Here is an 18,826-nt window from a genome sequence, read left to right as displayed (position 1 = left end):
AAGAGCTTCTAGGCAATAGTCTTAGATAGGTTGCGCTTCTCGACAAGTTAAACCCTTCTTCTTTGAGCTCTTCATGGAGATCAGACAAGGTTTTTACACTTCTGACAAGGTTAGTGCGCCTCAGCTCCACTTCCAAACATGGCTATCTCCAAAATAGTTTTATGGAGAAGCGGTTAATCGTCTTCAATCGGGGGTCTGCCAACTGTAGATCGTTGGGTACAAAAACTTTTAGCTTCAGGAATTTCCTCAAGGCAACTCAATTTTTGTTGTTTATTCTGCCTGTATTTATTTTGAGCTTTGCAATTTGTTGCTTGCGCTTGAGGCTTTTTCTTTCCTTTTCAATTTCTTGCCTAGTTTTATCAAGCTCCTTTTGGATTTCGCTAGACATTGTTGAATTATTTGCCTGCGCTAGGACTGCTGCTCTCTGAGTTAAGGATACAATATTTGCCTTTGGCTTTTCCTGCGCAGGCTTTCTGTTGCTTTTTTCGCTGTTGACATTAGTTGTTGTCTTTTCATCTACAATAGTAAAGTATTTAAGTGATTTAGTTGGTCTGTTTACTAATATTTTTGATTATTATTTACTTACCATGTTCATTTTTTAGATCGATGGAATTGTCATTTGAATCGATCATTGATTGAGGAATATGATTTCCATTTTCATCTAAAATTTAAAAGTTTTTGGGTGATTTGTTCTTTAACCAATATTAAAATAGTTTTATAATTCACTTACCTTGCTGAGACCTTAGATCAGTAGAATTTTCATTATCGATCGCTGAGTGAGGAACATCGTTTTTAGGAGTACATATATTCTGTAAATAGTTAAAAAAAATATAATAATTTTTCCACCAACATGCAAAAGCATGTGTTTGTCACAATTTATAAGTAAGTATAAGAAAGTTACAGTCGAGTGTGCTCGACTGTGAGATACCCGCTACCCATTTGTAATAAAGGCAAAATATTGCGGTATCATTTTCAAAATATACCGAAAATACTAAAAAATACTAAAAATATACCAAATTGTATGTTTGGTATATCGATATAGTACACTATTCAAAATATACCATAGACGGCAAAAAGTGCCAGATTGTCGGCCAAAGCAACTCAGACCCCTAGTAAGTAGGCGTTTTTGCCCATACAAAAGAATTTCATTAATAACTTCCACAATTTTTATCTGATCGCAACCAAAATTTCAGGAATCATAACTACTACAGTAATATTGTATATACCAAAATTCGGAACTCTAGCTTTAAAATTACGCTTGTTATTCGATTTTTTTGATTTGCGGGGGCGGAAGTGGGCGTAGCAAAAATTTGAAACAAACTTGATCTGCGTGCAAACATAACAAATGCTGTCGAAAAAAATTTATGGCTCTATCTCTTATAGTCTCTGAGATCCAGTGTTTCATACGGACAGACACACAGACGGACAGACGGACATGGCTATATCGTCTCGGCTGTTGACGCTGTCAAGAATATATATACTTTATAGGGTCGGAGATGCCTCCTTCTACCTGTTACATACATTTCCTGCCGGCACAAAGTTATAATACCCTATGGGTATCGGGTATAAAAATTGACATCGTTTTGATTTTTTTTTGTTGCACCTGACTTTCATATTTTTTTATTACATTTTTTATATACGTTTGAAAATCTTTTTTTTTTTTTTTGCTGTTTTCCATATTGCCGTTGCTTCCTTTTGGCAATCCGACGGTTTTTTGTCTGGATATCGCAGCTTATATGTTTTAAATAACGATTGAAAGAATTCACTGTTTGATTCCTTTGCAGAACATGTCACAACCGAAACTTTAAAACAGATTACGGTTCATTCCATAATTTCACAACGAAGAGCTGATTTTCGATATACAAATAATAGCATATGTATATCGACTTAATTATAGAGTTGCATTCGGTACTTATCGACGGAGTAGTCGACGCGAAACCAATTTTTGAATAAATACTTTTAAAAACAAATTTTTTATAAAATAATTACGTAATCATTGTCCAAGACCCCTCCCTCGCCATGTAATCAAACATAATCATTTCCTTGACCCCCTAACCCCCTGACGACCCCCACCCCTAAGTGATTACGTAAAATATGGACAGCCCCTAACATGTGATTCCTAAGAAACTTTTAATTTGTTTCTGGTTTGTTGGTAATTTTATTTTAAAGATTGCGTCGACTTTATTCTGACTTGGCTTAAGACCTGCTGAATTTATAGTGCGGCCAAGAAATTCGATCTCCTCTCTGATAAATTCACATTTGTCTGATTGGAGCTATAAATTTGCTTTAGATAGGCAGCTGAATACAGAGTTAAGATAATTGACGTGTTCTTCTATATTTTTTTGAAAATATAAGGATGCCATCCATGTAGACGACGCAAAATTGCCCAATAATGGGAGTAACAATGTTGTTCACTAGTCTTTGAAACGTCGAGGGACCCTTCCGCAGTCCAAAAGGCATACGAAGAAACTCGTAATGTCCACTTGTTGAAAACGCTGTTTTATGTATATCTTTAATGTCCATATCTATTTGATAAAAACCTTTCGCGAGATCTAGGCTTGAAAATATTTTGCAGCCTCCTAACTTGTCAAAAATCTCATCTATATTTGGGATTGGGAAGCGATCTTCAATAGTTTCCTTATTTAGTTTACGGTAGTCTACAACGAGCCGCCACTTTTGCTTATTAGGCTGGTCCATTTTCTTTTGAACTACCCATAAAGGGCTCTTGTATGGGCTTTTTGAATGTCTGACGATACTTGATTACATTTTCTTTCTATTTACCCTATTGATTTAGTCTTTATGTTATTTTCGGGTATTTTTGTAGTCTTTTGAATAAATTGCAATATCATTCTTTGTAATAACAATATTATGTGCTTAATTTCAGATTGCTGAAATCAAGTCTTGCCTTCTTTATCAAAAAAATATTCTTCGAAATTTTTTTTTTAAGGTTATTTATGAAGAGTCTATGCCTGTGGGTCAGTTAGATTCATTTAACTTAGCTGTTTACATTATATTATGGATTTTGTGTATAAAAAGGTCAAAGGTAGAACGTCATTATCTTAACTTTTGGTTTGCGTAATCGATGACTGCATTCATATCATTAAAGTATAATACACCCCTATTAGTCATTCGAAAGGGCTGTGAAAATTATATTCTAAAAAACTCGCAAATATAATTTCAGCTTTAAATTCTTGAAAACAAGGGACCACCTGCATAACTTGTATATTTTAATTTATTGTTACCATTTGCTTTAACTTCTAGTTCAATATCTATTTTCCACTCTTGGGTGCACATGATTCTCATTAATAACACTGAATTCGGCTCCTGTGTCAATAATAAAGAGTAGTGTTCTCTTTTTACCTTAAATTCTTATATGTAGTAATCGTCTTGCCCCTCTATCTGAAATTTACGTTAGACTGATTAAGATCCCATTGGTTCAAAAAGTACCGTTTGCCTTGGGCTCAGAAACTTGCATATTTCTGTTGTTGTGTCGACTTCGAGTAGAGTTAGATGTTGTGTTATATTCGACTGATTGTGATACCCCTGTTTTTTATTATTTGCGCTAAATGCACCCTTCAGATCTTCGATATTCAGTTTTTTGTAGCATTTTCTTTGTGGTCACACTAGCTTCACCAGAACTGCTTTGTGTTACTATCAATTTCGTTTACATTTTTATTATTGTTTCTAAAATTGGTTCTAAAGTTTGGTTTATTGCTATTTATTATTCTCTTTCAAGTCGGTCCGTATAATGTGTAGCTTTGATGTCTAGCATCTTCAATGATTTTGTAAGCATTATCTAAGGACTGCGGATTTCTCGCGAATATCATTGTTTTTAGTAGCGTAGTTGTCTCTAAATACGCGGAGTGCAATTCGCTTTACTTCGGAAGTAGTGTATGTTCATCGTTATGGCATTAGTATTCGATTATGTATTATCTATTAGATACTTCTTTAATTATTACTATAATATTCTTCTTATGGTTGATTCAACTCGACACAGTTTTAACATATCCATTAAAACGTCGCTAGTTTCTTTTTCACAAAATGTTTTAAAATGATCTGCTTTAACCGCTCCCATTCGGTTATAATTCCCATGTCTATGAAGCACTGGCCTGCATATCCTATAAATTTTTTTTATAAAGCCAAATCAAATGCTTTGTAGGCGCGTCGAAAACACTAAACGTTGGGAGAACTGTTTCTATATTTGTTGCTATTACACATGTAGTTCATTTGTATCAGACATCAAAATTTTGTATTAATTACTGCATTTCATGGTTGAGTTAAACGTGGCTAAGCTATTCTCATTAATTTTTTAATTTTTTTTTGTGTTGAATATTTTGAGTAAGTAATTGCTTGCTTCTTATTTTTAACAATTGTTCTTTCATCAATGAAAGCTTTCTCAAAAAAGTTTATAAGCTCCTCCTTGTTTAGCTATCTGCTTTACCTTGAGCTTATTTAATTAATTATACCCGCTACCCATAGGGTAGAAGGGTATTTATAACTTTGTGCCGGCAGGAAATGTATGTAACAGGTAGAAGGAGGCATCTCCGACCCTAAAAGTATATATATTCTTGATCAGCGTCAACAGCCGAGACGATATAGCCATGTCCGTCTGTCCGTCTGTCCGTCTCTGTGTGCTCTGTCCGTCTGTCCGTCTGTCCGTATGAACACCTAGATCTCAGAGACTATAAGAGATAGAGCTATAATTTTTTTTCGACAGCGATTTGTTATGTTTGCACGCAGATCAAGTTTGTTTTCAATTTTTGCCACGCCCACTTCCCCCCGCAAATCAACAAAAAAATCGAATAACAAGCGTAAATTTTAAACTAGAGTTTGTCAATTTTGGTATATACAATAAATAACTATAGTAGTTATGATTCCTGAAAATTTTGTTGCGATTCAGAAAAAATTGTGGAAGTTATTAAAGAAATACTATTTTTTATGAGCAAACACGCCTACTTACTAGGGGTCTTAGTTGCTTTTAGATGACAATCTGGTTATATTGTGCCGTCTATGGTATATTTTGAATGCGGTACTATAATCATATACAAATATACTTTTGGTATATTTTTAGTATTTTTGCAGTATATTGGTATATTTGAGAAAAAATATCGCAAAATATAATTTCTTTTATTCAAAATGGTAGCGGGTATCTTACAGTCGAGTGCACTTCGACTGTAGTTTCTTACTTGTTTTTTCTTCGCCTTAGTGTCGGCTTTCCATATATGTTCTCGTTCTTCATCTTGAGCCCGTCTTCGTATGCACGTGCCGATGAAAGCTTTCCAGATATGTTTCATGTTAATTTTACGTTGGTCTTCGCTTGTTGGACCATGTGTATTGCAATGTCCAAAAAGTTATTACCACCAGGTGCGTTGTGGTACTTTGTAAAATTCTTTACGGATGGCTGGTTTTACCTGCTTAGTATGCTAGTTTGTGTTTAATCCTCGTCGCCAGTTAGATGGAAAGTCTCTTCGTCTCAGCTATGAAATATGTAGATCAATGCCTTCAGCCACGACTTCTTTAGTCGGTTATTGGCTGATTAGTGACGGTATTCGATGTAAATACCTCTTACGACTTCTTTTGTAGAGTAAGAAAAAGGTTTCACAAAAAAAAGACTTCAGTTTAATCTTACAATTAATTTGTTAGTACATGGCGTTACTGTTCCAAGTCTGCTGAATTACTCATCTCAGCATAAGATAGGCTTCAAGCTTTTGTTGAAAGCTTAGCTGCCGTGTATTCGTACTGTACATACATAATGAGCTTTAACGTGTAGGGTATGTGTGGGTGTACAGTGACTATATATTCTCTTGATCAGCGCAACAGCCGAGACGATCTAGCCAATGTCCGTCTGTCTGTATGAACACCTAGATCTCAGAGACTATAACAGATAGAGCTATAATTTTTTTCGAAATTATTTGTTATGTTTTGCACGCAGATCAAGTTTGTTTCAAAATTTTGCCACGCCCACTCCCGCTCCTGCAAATCAATAATAGCAAAGAGTAATATTAAAGATAGACGTGGTATATTGGTTGGTATATACAATAATAGCAATGGTATTTGTGATTCCTGAAATTTAAGTGCGATCAGATAAAAATTTTTAAAGTTATTAAAAGAAATAGTTTATTATGCAAAAAACTCCTTCCCATGTATGTGTTGTATGTATGCAGTATACGTATATACATGCTTCGCCTCTTTATTTGTATCTGTATGCATAGTTCATAAGCAATGCAATAGTTCAGGTGGTAGAGTGTAAGCCGAGCTTGGTGGTGCTTGGGGTTCGAGCCCGCTCGGGGGTACACACTTTTTTTTTTTTAAACCACCCGGTCGATGGTGCTCGAGTTTCAAATCCCGATCGAGAATACATGATATTTATTTTAATATTTTGAGATTATTACCGTAATATTTTGCTTATACTTCAAAATGGGTAGCGGGTATCTCACAGTCGAACACACTCGACTGTAGATTTCTTACTTGTTTCAATATAATCACATGGTTCTTACGCTTCTCTTTAACTTCGATATTTACGTCGCCGACAACTTTCACCGTTGCTGTGTATTGTTATTGCGCAAAATGCAATGTTTTCACGATTTCTTCAAATGTTCTCGAACATATTAGTGCTCATGTGTGCCGTACAACCGCTGTCGAGGCACCACATATTACTTTTTCCTTCTATGTTGTACGCATTTTCACATACATTTAGTGCTTCCTTTTTAATGTGCTTACTTTCGTTTTTGCACGTTCTTCTCTTTGGTTCGATTTACTTTCGACACGTCGCGCGCGCAAGATGACCGATTTTATTGATGTATATATATTTTCCGTTTCTCTTAATCTTTTTTTTGCTTTCCCTCCGCCTTTTCGGGATTTGCCTACAACGCACTTTGTTCTTCGCGCTCACTTTCGCCTTTACGCGCTTCTGATTCTTCTAATATTTTCACACGCAGAATATCGGGGTTTGGAAATTCATCACGTGTCTCTATTGCGCATCGAAAATGTTTTTATAGGATCCGGCAAACTATATAACAGAAGAATCGCGAGTAGATCGTCGCCAATGGCTACACCAATTTCCATCTATTTCTTTACTGCATCAAAGAAAATCATTTATATGTTGTCGCGCGTCACTACCTTCAGTCATACGGAACAAAGCTACACGTTTGAGTAAACTGGCTTTACGCACTGTCCTTGGATTGAAACGTTCTTGCAGTTTCAACCAATATTCTCTTGTCAATTCACAGTGTTCGATTAAGGCCAATTCAGATGGCTGATTGACAATAGGATGTCTGCACGAGCTTTCTTATCTTGCTTTTTCCAAGCTTCTTGCTCAGCCTCCACATCTGGGCACAATTTTGAGATGTTTACATATGCACATAGATCGCTCTTCACGAGTATGGCACTCATCTGCATTTCTACGTGTCATAGTTCTCCGCGTTTAGCGGCTCTATCTTAATAAATGCACTTTACCATTTTTTCACGGCTTATTGTTCACAGCACTCTCTATCTAATTTACTTGCACTACAGATACTGGGCCATAACCTGTGTGGAATTTGGTCCAATGATCAGATCGCAGTAGTACAAGTGAAAAGACAAGCGTTGATTTTCGTAGAAATTATATTAAACGTTTATTCATCATTCAATTCATTTGCTGTGTTTTATTCTACTAACGACTCAAAGCGAACTACTTCATTTCGTAACATTCTATGTACATATATGATGAAATTCAACACAAGGATACCATATCAATTAATGCTTAACTTAGAGTTACCAGATTGTTTCTTACGTTAATTCGTTTAATTCAAACAAATTGTACAAATTATTAATTATGAAATTTATACATAGGCATTGCTCATTAGTGAGGGCACGATGCAAAAAGAAATAGCACTATCTGTACACGATACACAATGAACGATTATTTACCAATTTATCGATTTTGATGTATAATCGATATTTTCAAAATAAAACATCGATGCATTCCCTTAACATCGGTGTCAATAAGAACATCGGAAAAATGTCGCCCAAAAAAATCAATGCTGGGTGTATTATTGAGTTGTGTAATAATTTGTAATAAAATTTAAAAAATGGAAATTCTTGGTTTTGATACTCCAATGCAATCTATGTAATTTAACAATTGAATACTAAATACACATACAATATTGCAATATTGTAAAATTATGCGACCGATTATTATCAAGCATCAACACAAACCATCGCAAAGTATACCTACCTACAAATCAAAATGTACGTCAAGATAGCTCCGCAACTTAGCGTCACATATCGGTAAAAAAATATCGATAAAAAACATTTTATTTTCGTCTCTTTACGTATATTTAGTCTTAATTAAAAAAGTTTAATGCAAACTATATAATCCTTTAGGCCGTTTTGAAAAAATTGACCTTTTGATAACCCGAAAAACAAGTTCATTTATTCATTCAACCAGTCAGGCCAGAGCCGACTCAAATCGGAAGACTTTAGTGTTAAATAACACCCTTTCGACTTAAATGCTTGCAGAAAATAACTAAATGAAACAACTATGACCATAATTTCATATTACATTTAAATACTCTATTTACATATGTATATATTAATTTATTATAATTCATAAATATACGCAATTTTATATTCTTATTTAAATCGTAATTTTGCAGTTTACTTGACCATTGTTAGCGGAAAAACACTATGTTAACGCTATTATCAAATTATTCTTCATATTTGCAGAACTTGTAGGCCGTGCCGCGCTATTTCATTCTATTCGAATCAAATAGACAAAAATTTTGCTTTTTGTTTATTCAAATCGGTAAGCTGTTTTCGAGAAAATTCAATTTTTCTAATTATTGCGAAAATTACAAATCAATTGAATTGAAATTGAATTAACATCTTCGAAGCTAGTACAAAGTTAGCGTCGAATTTTTGTTTTGCAGATTTTTCAACATTTTTGACTATGAAATTACTCAATATCTTAAAAATAGATAATTAAAATATGTATCATTTTCCCAATATATATACTACATAGCAAATTATCATAGTTTCCGTGAAAATTCAAAATACATCTAAGTTTTTCGATTATAAGCTGGAATAGCGCAGATCCGGCAACTCCAAGCCTAGTGCAACAACGACAACATCGCCAACATGTAACTCTGACCATGATACAATTATAGAAGGTAGTCTCGTCGGAAAAAAACCTTTCGTCAGTGCGCATTCGTATTTCGACGCAAGAGGTTGTCTGAGGACGAATTTTTATCGCAATTAACCCTTATGCAAAAATACATTTTGTAATGTATGTATGCCGTAGACACGGATAGAATTAAAACATTTAGAGAATTAGAGAATTCTCATATATATTATTAATATTGTTCATAAACAATTTACATTTTAAAAATATGTCAAGGAGACATTAATATTAGCTTTCAAAATATGTAAATATTAATATCATCGTCTAAGGGTTAATGCGCATTTCATTGTCGTCTCGTTCACACTACCACGCTGTACCTCTTTCACTCGCACTCATTGCTAACATAGACAGGGTACCAGCTTTTTGCCGACGAGACTACCTTGTATAATTGTATTATGACTCTGACGATAATACACTCATGCATAGATTCTGACATACACTGATACACGTACATATATCTGATTCTGTTCTCCACTCAACACAGTCGTTTTATTCGTAAGCTTCTTTATAACATCTTCTAGAATTTTCTCGATTTTCTCCCTCGGTCACTGGACTGTAACTGGCGCAGCCGAACTTCGAACAAGGGATTGACCATGCCCACTACGCTTACCATTCTAATTTTAATTTCCTTGAAGGCTGAGGTGAGTGAACAGGTGACGCGCGTTTTTGTGGAAATTTTAATAGTCAATGGTGAAATAATAATAATACATAATCAAAAAGAGAGAACAACTGCATAAAAAAACATAATGACGTGCAAGTGCAAAAGGAAGACACACACAAATGTGCAAATATAACAAATGAAACAAACAAAATCTAATTCCAATTGCCTATAATTGAACCGTCGTCGCATGCAGACGTGTATTTATTGTGCTCCGGGAAAAAATATTCAATAAGATCACATAAGTGCAGTGACTGGTTTAAAAAATCTACAATAACGAGAGAAAAGACGCTCTTTGCGATGAAATCGCTAATTTTTATATTGATTGATTAATTAATTAATATAAATCATAACAATTAAAACTCTAATTAATCAATCTCGATTACAATGAGTCAAAACGACATTTCGTGCACAACGTCACCGTGAGCAAGACGAGAGACGGCTCTCACAACAACGAAACAACGCGTACTTCTCTTTTAAAGCGACCGAAAATAATGCAAGCTCTGATCAAGTGCGGTCAATTACCCCCAACTCGACCGAGTTCTTAAACGTAGAGATTAATAGAGCGCGCTCATGCTCTCCCTCGCTACCATCGCTGTCTCTGCAGCCTATGAGCGGAGTAACCAGCACCGCAATTTCGCTGACAACGTCAAACCGTAACAACAACAACCGCAACTGTATCGACAGCGCGTTTAACGACATCATCAGCTAGCAGCGCAAACATTACTACGTCTGTCGCTGCGCTGCCCGAAAAAAAAGAACAAAAACAATGAACCTATTAAGCCGGCTGTGCAGACTGGTATGGATCGCTACATTCAAATTAAAAGAAAGATGAGCCCTCTAAATACTCAACGCAAATAACCCGTGCCAATGCTAGTCTAGCTGCAATAGAAACGGACATGAACTCGAACCGATTCAAAATCTTGGCAAACGCCTATGAGATTGAGGCGGCCGAATCTACTCAAGTCGAGAAAAAAGGAAGCCAAAGCCTCCGCCTATTTATATACGAGAAAAAAGTTCCAATGTTCTCGTCAAACAAAATTATTGAGCTTATATGCAAGGATAACTTCCACATTATACCCCTTGTAAAGAGCAACATTCACGAAACAAAAGTTCAAATGAAGTCTCTGAAGACAATTACAGAGTATTATCGAAATATCTTACCGATAATAAAAAGAACTTTTACACGTATCAGCTTAAAAGCAGCAAAGGCTTGCAAGTCGTACTTAAGGGTATAGAATCTGAAGTAACGCCTGCAGGGATAACAAAGGCGCTAAAAGAGAAGGGATTTAGCGCAAAGACAGTCTTCAATATCCTTAACAGGGATAGAAAGCCGCAGCCACTCTTTAAGGTTGAGCTCGAGCCAGAAAATAAGCCCCTGAAGAAATACGAAGTGCGCCCTCCTATATACAATCTTCAGTTCCTGCTGCACCGCCGAATTACAGTTGAGGAACCGCACAAACGCAATGGTCCGGTACAATGTGCGAACTGCCAAGAATATGGCATACAAGGTCATACTGTAAACTGCGCCCGGTGTGTGTAGTTTGTGGAGAGCTTCATGACTCCGCACACTGCCCAGCGAGCAAAAGATGACTGCAACTCGAAAAAAGTGCGGCAACTGCGGTGGCAATCACACTGCTAACTATAGAGGTTGCCCAGTGTATAAGGATCTGAAAAGCCGCATTCATCAAAAAGGAATTACCGCCCGCACCCAAAATAAAACGTTGAAAGTCTCCAGATCAAACCCTGAAGTCTTTCTTCTCGACTGCAGCCAGATCCTCACTAGGACCTAATACCTCTGACAAAAGTGTGACATACGCAAGCGCTTTAAAATCAGGACCAGCTATCCCTGCCTCAAAAGTTAATTTCTGCAATCAGCATTCCAAGAACCGAACATGGCTCAGCAATATCAATCGCCGGAGCAGCCAAAAAGCAACTTCGAAGCTATGATATGCAGCTTACAACAAAGCCTTACAGAATTTATGTCATTTATGCGCACAACTATGCAAGATTTAATGCGAAACCAAAATCTATTGATTCAAATGCTGGTTTCACAACAATCCAAATAATGACTCCCCTACGGATCTGTACGTGGAACGCTAACGGCGTTTCGCAGCATAAACTTGAGTTAGCTCAATTCCTACTCGACAATCAAATCGACGTAATGCTGCTTTCAGAAACACACCTTACAAAGAAATACAATTTTCAACTACGAGGATATACTTTTCTACGGAACAAATCATCCAGACGGTAAAGCACATGGTGGGACTGGAATTCTAATCAGAAGCCGTATTAAGCACTACTATCATAACAAATTTGCTAAAACTACCTACAGGCCACATCTATAAATATAAAACTAAATACCGGCAACGAACTTACACTACCGCTGTATACTGCCCCCCTCGCTTCACTATAGCTTAAGATGAGTTTATGCAGTTTTTCAACTCACTAGGAGACCATTTCATAGCAGCAGGAGACTACAATGCCAAGCACACACACTGGGGATCTCGTCTCGTGACTCCAAAAGGAAAGCAGCTCTACAATGCCATTATCAACGCCAAGAACAAGCTCGACCATGTTTCTCCTGGCACACCAACATACTGGCCGGCAGACCCATAGAAACTGCCCGATTTAATAGACTTTGCGATTACCAAAAACATTCCAAACAAGTAAGAAAGCTACAGTCGAGTGTACTCGACTGTGAGATACCCGCTACCCATTTTGAATAAAAGAAATATATTTTGCGGTATTTTCTCAAAATATACTGCAAAAATACTATAAAAATATATACGAATGGTATATTTGGTATATCGACATAGTACCGTATTCAAAATATACCATAGACGGCTCAATATACCAGATTGTCAGCCAAAGCAACTAAGACCCCTAGTAAGTAGGCGTTTTTGCCCATACAAAAGTATTTCTTTAATAACTTCGACAATTTTTATCTGATCGCAACCAAATTTTCAGAAATCATAAATACTATAGTTATTATTGTATATACCAAAATTCGGAACTCTAGCTTTAAAATTACGCTTGTTATTCGATTTTTTTGATTTGCGGGGCGGAAGTGGGCGTGGCAAAAATTTGAAACAAACTTGATCTGCGTGCAAACATAACAAATGCTGTCGAAAAAAAAATTATAGCTCTATCTCTTATAGTCTCTGAGATCCAGTGTTTCATACGGACAGACGGACAGACACACAGACGGACAGACGGACATGGCTATATCGTCTCGGCTGTTGACGCTGATCAAGAATATATATACTTTATAGGGTCGGAGATGCCTCCTTCTACCTGTTACATACATTTCCTGCCGGCACAAAGTTATAATACCCTTCTACCCTATGGGTAGCGGGTATAAAAATCTGATAAGCGCCGAATGCCTTTCGGATCTTTCATCTGACAACTCGCCTATACTGTTTATTCTACTCCGGCATCCAGGAACATTGAAACAATCACTAAAATTGACCTCACAGAAAACTAATTGGATTAAGTACAGAAAGTATATAAGCTCACACATTGAGCTAAGTCCCCATCTCAACAATGAAGCCGACGTAGACAGCTTTGTTAATTCACTGGAGTCTGTACTTGTCTCTGCAGCCCAAGCTTCAACACCTCAAACCATAAATACACAAAGCAATCGAAAGAAGACAAATCTACAAATCGAGCAGCTCGTCCTCGAAAAGCGACGCTTACGTCGAGAGTGGCAATTCCACAGATCGCCATCTTCTAAGCAACGTTTAAGACATGCCTCACGTGAACTTACTAAAGCTCTACAGCAAGAAGAAGCATATGTGCAACGCCACTACATAGAGCAATTGTGTACTTCTAGTACGAAAAACTCACTATGGAGAGCTCACCCTACTCTGAGCTCACCGAAAGAAACAGTGATGCCTATTAGAAATCCCACAGGAGGCTGGGCGCGTAGCGATGCAGACAGAGCCAGCACGTTTGCCAACCACCTTAAAAATGTATTTCAACCAAATCCTGCCACGAGTGCGTTTACTCTGCCGACTTTACCAAACGAGCCTCAGCTTCAACGTGAGCCAATCGAATTTCGCCCAAATGAAATCGTTAGCATCATCAAAAATCAACTGAATCCGAAAAAATCCCCGGGATGCGACCTCATAACTCCCAAAATGATCATCGAGCTCCCATATTGCGCCGTTTGCTCTATCACCCAGCTTTTCAACACCATCGCAAAACTTGGCTACTATCCAGTGAGATGGAAGAAGTCAATTATAATAATGATAGCAAAGCCGGGAAAAGACCACACAATCCCCACGTCGTATAGACCTATTAGCCTACTTTCATGCTTATCTAAACTCTTTGAAAAATGCGTTTTGATTCGGATGAACACATACCTAAGACTCCAGGAAGGAATCCCGTCACATCAATTTGGGTTTCGTGAAAAGCACGGAACAATTGAGCAGGTCAACCGGATAACATCAGAAATTCGGAACGCGTTCGAAAAAACGAGAGTACTGTACTGCCATATTTTTAGATGTCTCTCAAGCATTTGACAGAGTCTGGCTAGAAGTCTAATGTACAAGATCAAGACAATGCTCCCCAGCAACACCCATAAGCTTTTTAGAGTCTTACCTTTACGACAGAAAATTTGTTGTAAGATGCAACTCTGCTATATCTGTTGGAGCTGGAGTTCCTCAAGGTAGTGTGCTAGGGCCAACACTATACGTCCTCTACACAGCAGACATCCCGACAAGCACTCGAATAACAACATCTACGTTTGCTGATGATACAGCTATTCTTAGCCGCTCAAAATGCCCGAGGCAAGCAACTGCGCAGCTAGCTCTTCATATAATCGATGTTGAAAAATGGCTGTCAGATTAGCGAATTAGAGTGAACGAACAAAAATGCAAGCACGTTACATTCACTCTGAACAGGCAAAACTGTCCGCCGCTAACATTAAACAACACTCTACTCCCGCAAGCAAACGAAGTGACATATCTAGGAGTACACCTCGACAGAAGACTCACATGGCGCCGGCACATTGAAGCCAAAAGAACACACCTAAAGCTAAAAGCCAGCAGCCTCCATTGGCTTATCAACGCTCGGTCTCCCCTTAGCCTTGAATATAAAGTCCTGCTGTATAACTCGGTACTAAAACCTATATGGATGTACGGCTCCCAATTATGGGGGAGTGCCAGCAATAGTAATATTGACATAGTCCAGCGAGCTCAGTCGAAGATCTTGAGAACCATCACCGGGGCACCGTGGTACGTTTGCAAGGAAAACATACAACGCGACTTAAACATCCTACCAGTCAAAGAAGTGATCGCAGAACAGAAGGAAAAGTACTTTACCAAGCTACTGTTGCACCCTAACCACCTGGCGTGAGGTCTAACAAGGTTGAGCAACCAATCACGTCTTCGTCGTAATGACTTACCTACCCAGCGACCGACTTGAGGGACGCGCAACCAGAATGCAGTTTTAACACACTGTTAGCTAAATTTTAATGTTAAGATTCGTAAACTTATTGTTAGTCTCAAAATCTAGAGAAGATTCAATAAATAAAAGCAAAGTCCTCAAAAAAAAAAAAAATTGCCTCACAAGCGACCGTATATGTGTACATCAACCGCTGATAAGGCACCAGGATCGTTTGTGCCAGACAATTTATATATATATTTATATATATATTATATATACCAATAAGTTTCTGTGTGCGATGACCGTATATGTGTATCTCAATCGCTGATAAGTCACCGGGATCATCAATACACAGAAACTAATAAAAAGAAACCACCAAATGGCAAAGAAACAAAAATTCGTGTGTGTGTGTCGTAAAGTACGTGGTTGCCTTGAAGGAGTATGGTTGTTGTAAAATTACGAAAATCGAAAAATAATTTATTGTTGTTGGGAGCAAAAAAAAAAGACAACTTGAAGGCTGCTGATGCGCAAATTAAACACGACTGTTTCGTTTGCTAGTTACAAAAGGAGAGAGCGACAATTTATTGTTTGCCGATTATTCCGACACTAGTAGTTAAAGGAAAACAAAGATGAGCGAAAGCTTATAACTAAACTGTAACAACTGTAGCAAAAGAAGAGCGCAAGATTGAGACTAAAATGTAACTGCTCAGTTAGGCTGAGCAGGCTTACAGTAGGACAAGGCGCTTGATTTAACACCGGCCACCTTTGAATACCTGACGTGGGATTTCAAATTACTGGCAACCGTGCTAATTTGTGGATTGGACGCTTGAATGTCCCAGTGCCCGTTCTAATTTCGGCCACCCGTATTTGGCCGTCTGTTCCTCGGGTTACGCCTGCGACCCTTCCAGCTATCCACCGCTGAGGTGGTGTGTTGTCCTCGTGAACCAGGACGAGGCATCCGACCTCCAAGCCGGGCTGTGGAGACTTCCATTTGGTGCGGATTTGGAGGTTGTGGATGTAGTCCTACGACCGCGCGAGCCAAAACCGCTGTCTGAGCGTGGATAACATTTGCCACCTTCGCAAATACGTCAGCTCTTTGTTGGGCCTGTCTGGCACGGATCCTTGAGGCAGCGAACGTATGGCTTGCCCGATTAGAAGATGGCCCGGCGTTGGAGCCTCGTCATCGTTGGGATCGGAGCTGAGTGGGGTAAGAGGCCGCGAGTTGAGAATGGCCTCGACATCTGCCAGATGAGCTCTGACCTCGCTTTCCGCCAGTGACGCGTTGGCCATTTGCCGGACGAGGAGATGCTTTGCGGATTTCACCGCGGCCTCCCACAGTCCTCCGAAATGTGGGGCTCGAGGAGGGATGAAGTGCCATTCCATCCCCAGCTCCGACGCGAACAACTGCAGTTTCTCCTGCTGCTTTGAGAACTCCATCTGTAGCTCCTTGAGTAGGTTGTTTGTCCCGACGAAGTTGGTGGCGTTGTCCGAATACATCCGAAGTGGAACGGCACGCCTTGCGATGAAGCTTTTTAGGGATAATAAAAAACAGTTAGTGGACAAGTCAGCAACCAGTTCTAGATGAACAGCCTTTGATGCAAAACACACAAATACTGCTATATACATTTTTAAAGGAGGCCGTCCCCGAACTCGCAAGGAAACATTTATGGGTCCGCAAAAATCAACACCACAAATGTGAAATGGACGTGTAGCAATCAAGCGATCAGTTGGTAACTGCCCCATTACTTGTTCCATTAGTTTTGGCTTGTATCGAAAACAAAGAACGCAACCACGAACTATTTGTGTGCATTCTCTTCGAGCATTAATCAGCCAAATTCTTTTCCTTAAGAGCGAAATCTTAGTTTTAACACCAGCATGACAGTTGGTCTGATGCAAGTCTCTTAAATACATTCTGACCAAGGGCGAATTCTTTGACATCAGGATCGGAGACTTGGCATCGTAGTCAATTGGTGCATTTAATAGTCTGCCACCTACGCGGATAAACGAAAGAGATTTTTCGGGCTCAAAGATTTTCTGAATAAATGGGGCGAGAGATTGGACATTTGGTTGAACTAATTGATTTGCTTTTAGTTTTTTAAATTCCAAGTGGAATTCGGACCGTTGAACCAATTCGAATAACTCTAACGAGGCAAAATACAACTCCTGTTTACTAAGTGCTGAAGAACAATTTTTTGTTGAGCAAATGAACACAAAGGCAATCACTCGAACCAACCTTTTGTACGAAGAAAAGCTAGCCAGTATAGATGACAGAAAATCAGTGTTGGTAGTTAAACAAACCTGAGCTGATTTTTTTGTTTCACTGTTTTTCAAATCGGTTGACAATGAAATATGAGGATTCTTAGGCCATTAAAAATAGTGGGCCTTCTAACCATATCGAGTCGACTAATTCATCGATGTCACAACCACGAGAACAAATATCGGCAGGGTTTGACGCAGAAGGCACATGTCTCCATGTAACATCTTGTGTGAGGTCTTGTATACTGGATACACGGTTTGCTACGAATGTTGCTAGCGAAGAAGGCGACATTCTAATCCAATGCAGTGTGATATCTGAATCTGTCCAAAAATGCACACTCTCGATTCTGCATTTGCCAAGCATTGGCTTGACGTACGACCACAATTGCGCCAGTAAATACGCTGCACACAACTCAAGTCTTGAGATCGACTTGGTTTTTAAAGGCGCAACTTTTGCTTTTGATGTAAGCAATTTGCATTTCACTTTTCCATTCTGATTAGCTCGTATATATAAACAGCAGCCATAAGCGTGGCTGAAAGCGTCTGCAAATCCATGAATTTGGATATTGGCTTTGCTGGAATTGGTGTATCGTGGAATGGATACTTTGTCAAGGTTTAGTAGGTTAGGTTAGGTAGGACCGGCTGCCCCAGTACGGGGCAAAGCATAGACCAGTGGAGGTCCGTAGCTGAACCGGTAGCTTATCTACGTCTCAGAAATCGCGCAGTATGGATGCATTTTTTGGCAAAAGCCAGCAGCATCCTAGGAGATAGCCGTGAGACGTCCCGAAGATCGTTGTGGCACGGCGAATTAAGGTATTTCAAACGGAGTCGGGGATAACGCTGGGCATCTACAGAGAAGATGCTCAAGTGTTTCCTTAACCCCGGGTTCGTTGCATTTCCTGCACTGATCACTGTTCGTGATGCCCATCTTTACAGCATGGACAGCTGACATACAGTGGCCAGTTAAAATGCCTAGCATTAGCCTGCAGTCTTTCCTTGAAAGCTGCATGACGAATTTGGTTAAGTTTTGTTGGTAGAGGCACACATCAGCCTTGCAGTTTTGCACGAGTTGGCATTACGCCAGCTCGCGTCCCACTGAAGTCTAGAGCGCACCTCAATTTCACTGCCTAGAGTTCGCAGGGATATCGGAACATTGCACATGTTGCCAACATCGAGCCCCACTCCCTCTTTGGCGAGAGTGTCTGCGATCTCGTTGCCATCGATGCCCTGGTGGCTTGGGATCCAATAGATTCGCACGACCGCAGATGCGTTCAGCGACTCTATTGCTCTTCTGCTGTCCAGGACAACTTTGGACTTGACCACATCAGAGTGCATTGATCTTATTGCAGCCTGGCTGTCAA

At 38.8% G+C, this 18,826-nt stretch overlaps 1 protein-coding gene and 1 long non-coding RNA gene across 2 annotated transcripts; both read right to left on the bottom strand.

The window, feature by feature from the left end:
- Nucleotides 1–221: 221 nt before the first annotated feature.
- On the bottom strand, nt 222–874 carry LOC117577286 (uncharacterized). Its single transcript, XR_007955664.1, has 3 exons — nt 731–874; nt 587–661; nt 222–516 (listed from the first exon to the last, which is right to left on the bottom strand). It is a non-coding gene; the product is annotated as an uncharacterized LOC117577286 (long non-coding RNA).
- A 15,243-nt stretch (nt 875–16,117) lies between these two features.
- Nucleotides 16,118–16,706, bottom strand: LOC127566366 (uncharacterized). The gene is made up of 2 exons (XM_052008392.1): nt 16,285–16,706; nt 16,118–16,184 (listed from the first exon to the last, which is right to left on the bottom strand). Exons 1-2 carry the CDS (start codon nt 16,704–16,706, stop codon nt 16,118–16,120), a joined length of 489 nt encoding a protein of 162 aa, XP_051864352.1.
- Between the last annotated feature and the right edge of the window lie 2,120 nt (nt 16,707–18,826).

This window comes from Drosophila albomicans, unplaced genomic scaffold, assembly GCF_009650485.2.
Source record: "Drosophila albomicans strain 15112-1751.03 unplaced genomic scaffold, ASM965048v2 utg000102l_pilon, whole genome shotgun sequence".
Taxonomy (NCBI): Eukaryota; Metazoa; Arthropoda; class Insecta; order Diptera; family Drosophilidae; genus Drosophila; species Drosophila albomicans.
The sequence above is the reverse complement of the archived record's forward strand: the minus strand, read 5'-3'. Positions and strand labels throughout refer to the sequence as shown.

Excerpts from the sequence above, each read along its gene's own strand:
- LOC127566366 (XM_052008392.1), bottom strand. The coding sequence starts at position 16,706 with ATGTATTCGGACAACGCCACCAACTTCGTCGGGACAAACAACCTACTC. Across the intron at positions 16,185-16,284 it reads GAGCTGACGTATTTGCGAAG|CCCGGCTTGGAGGTCGGATG; the intron begins GTGGCAAATGTT and ends AAGTCTCCACAG.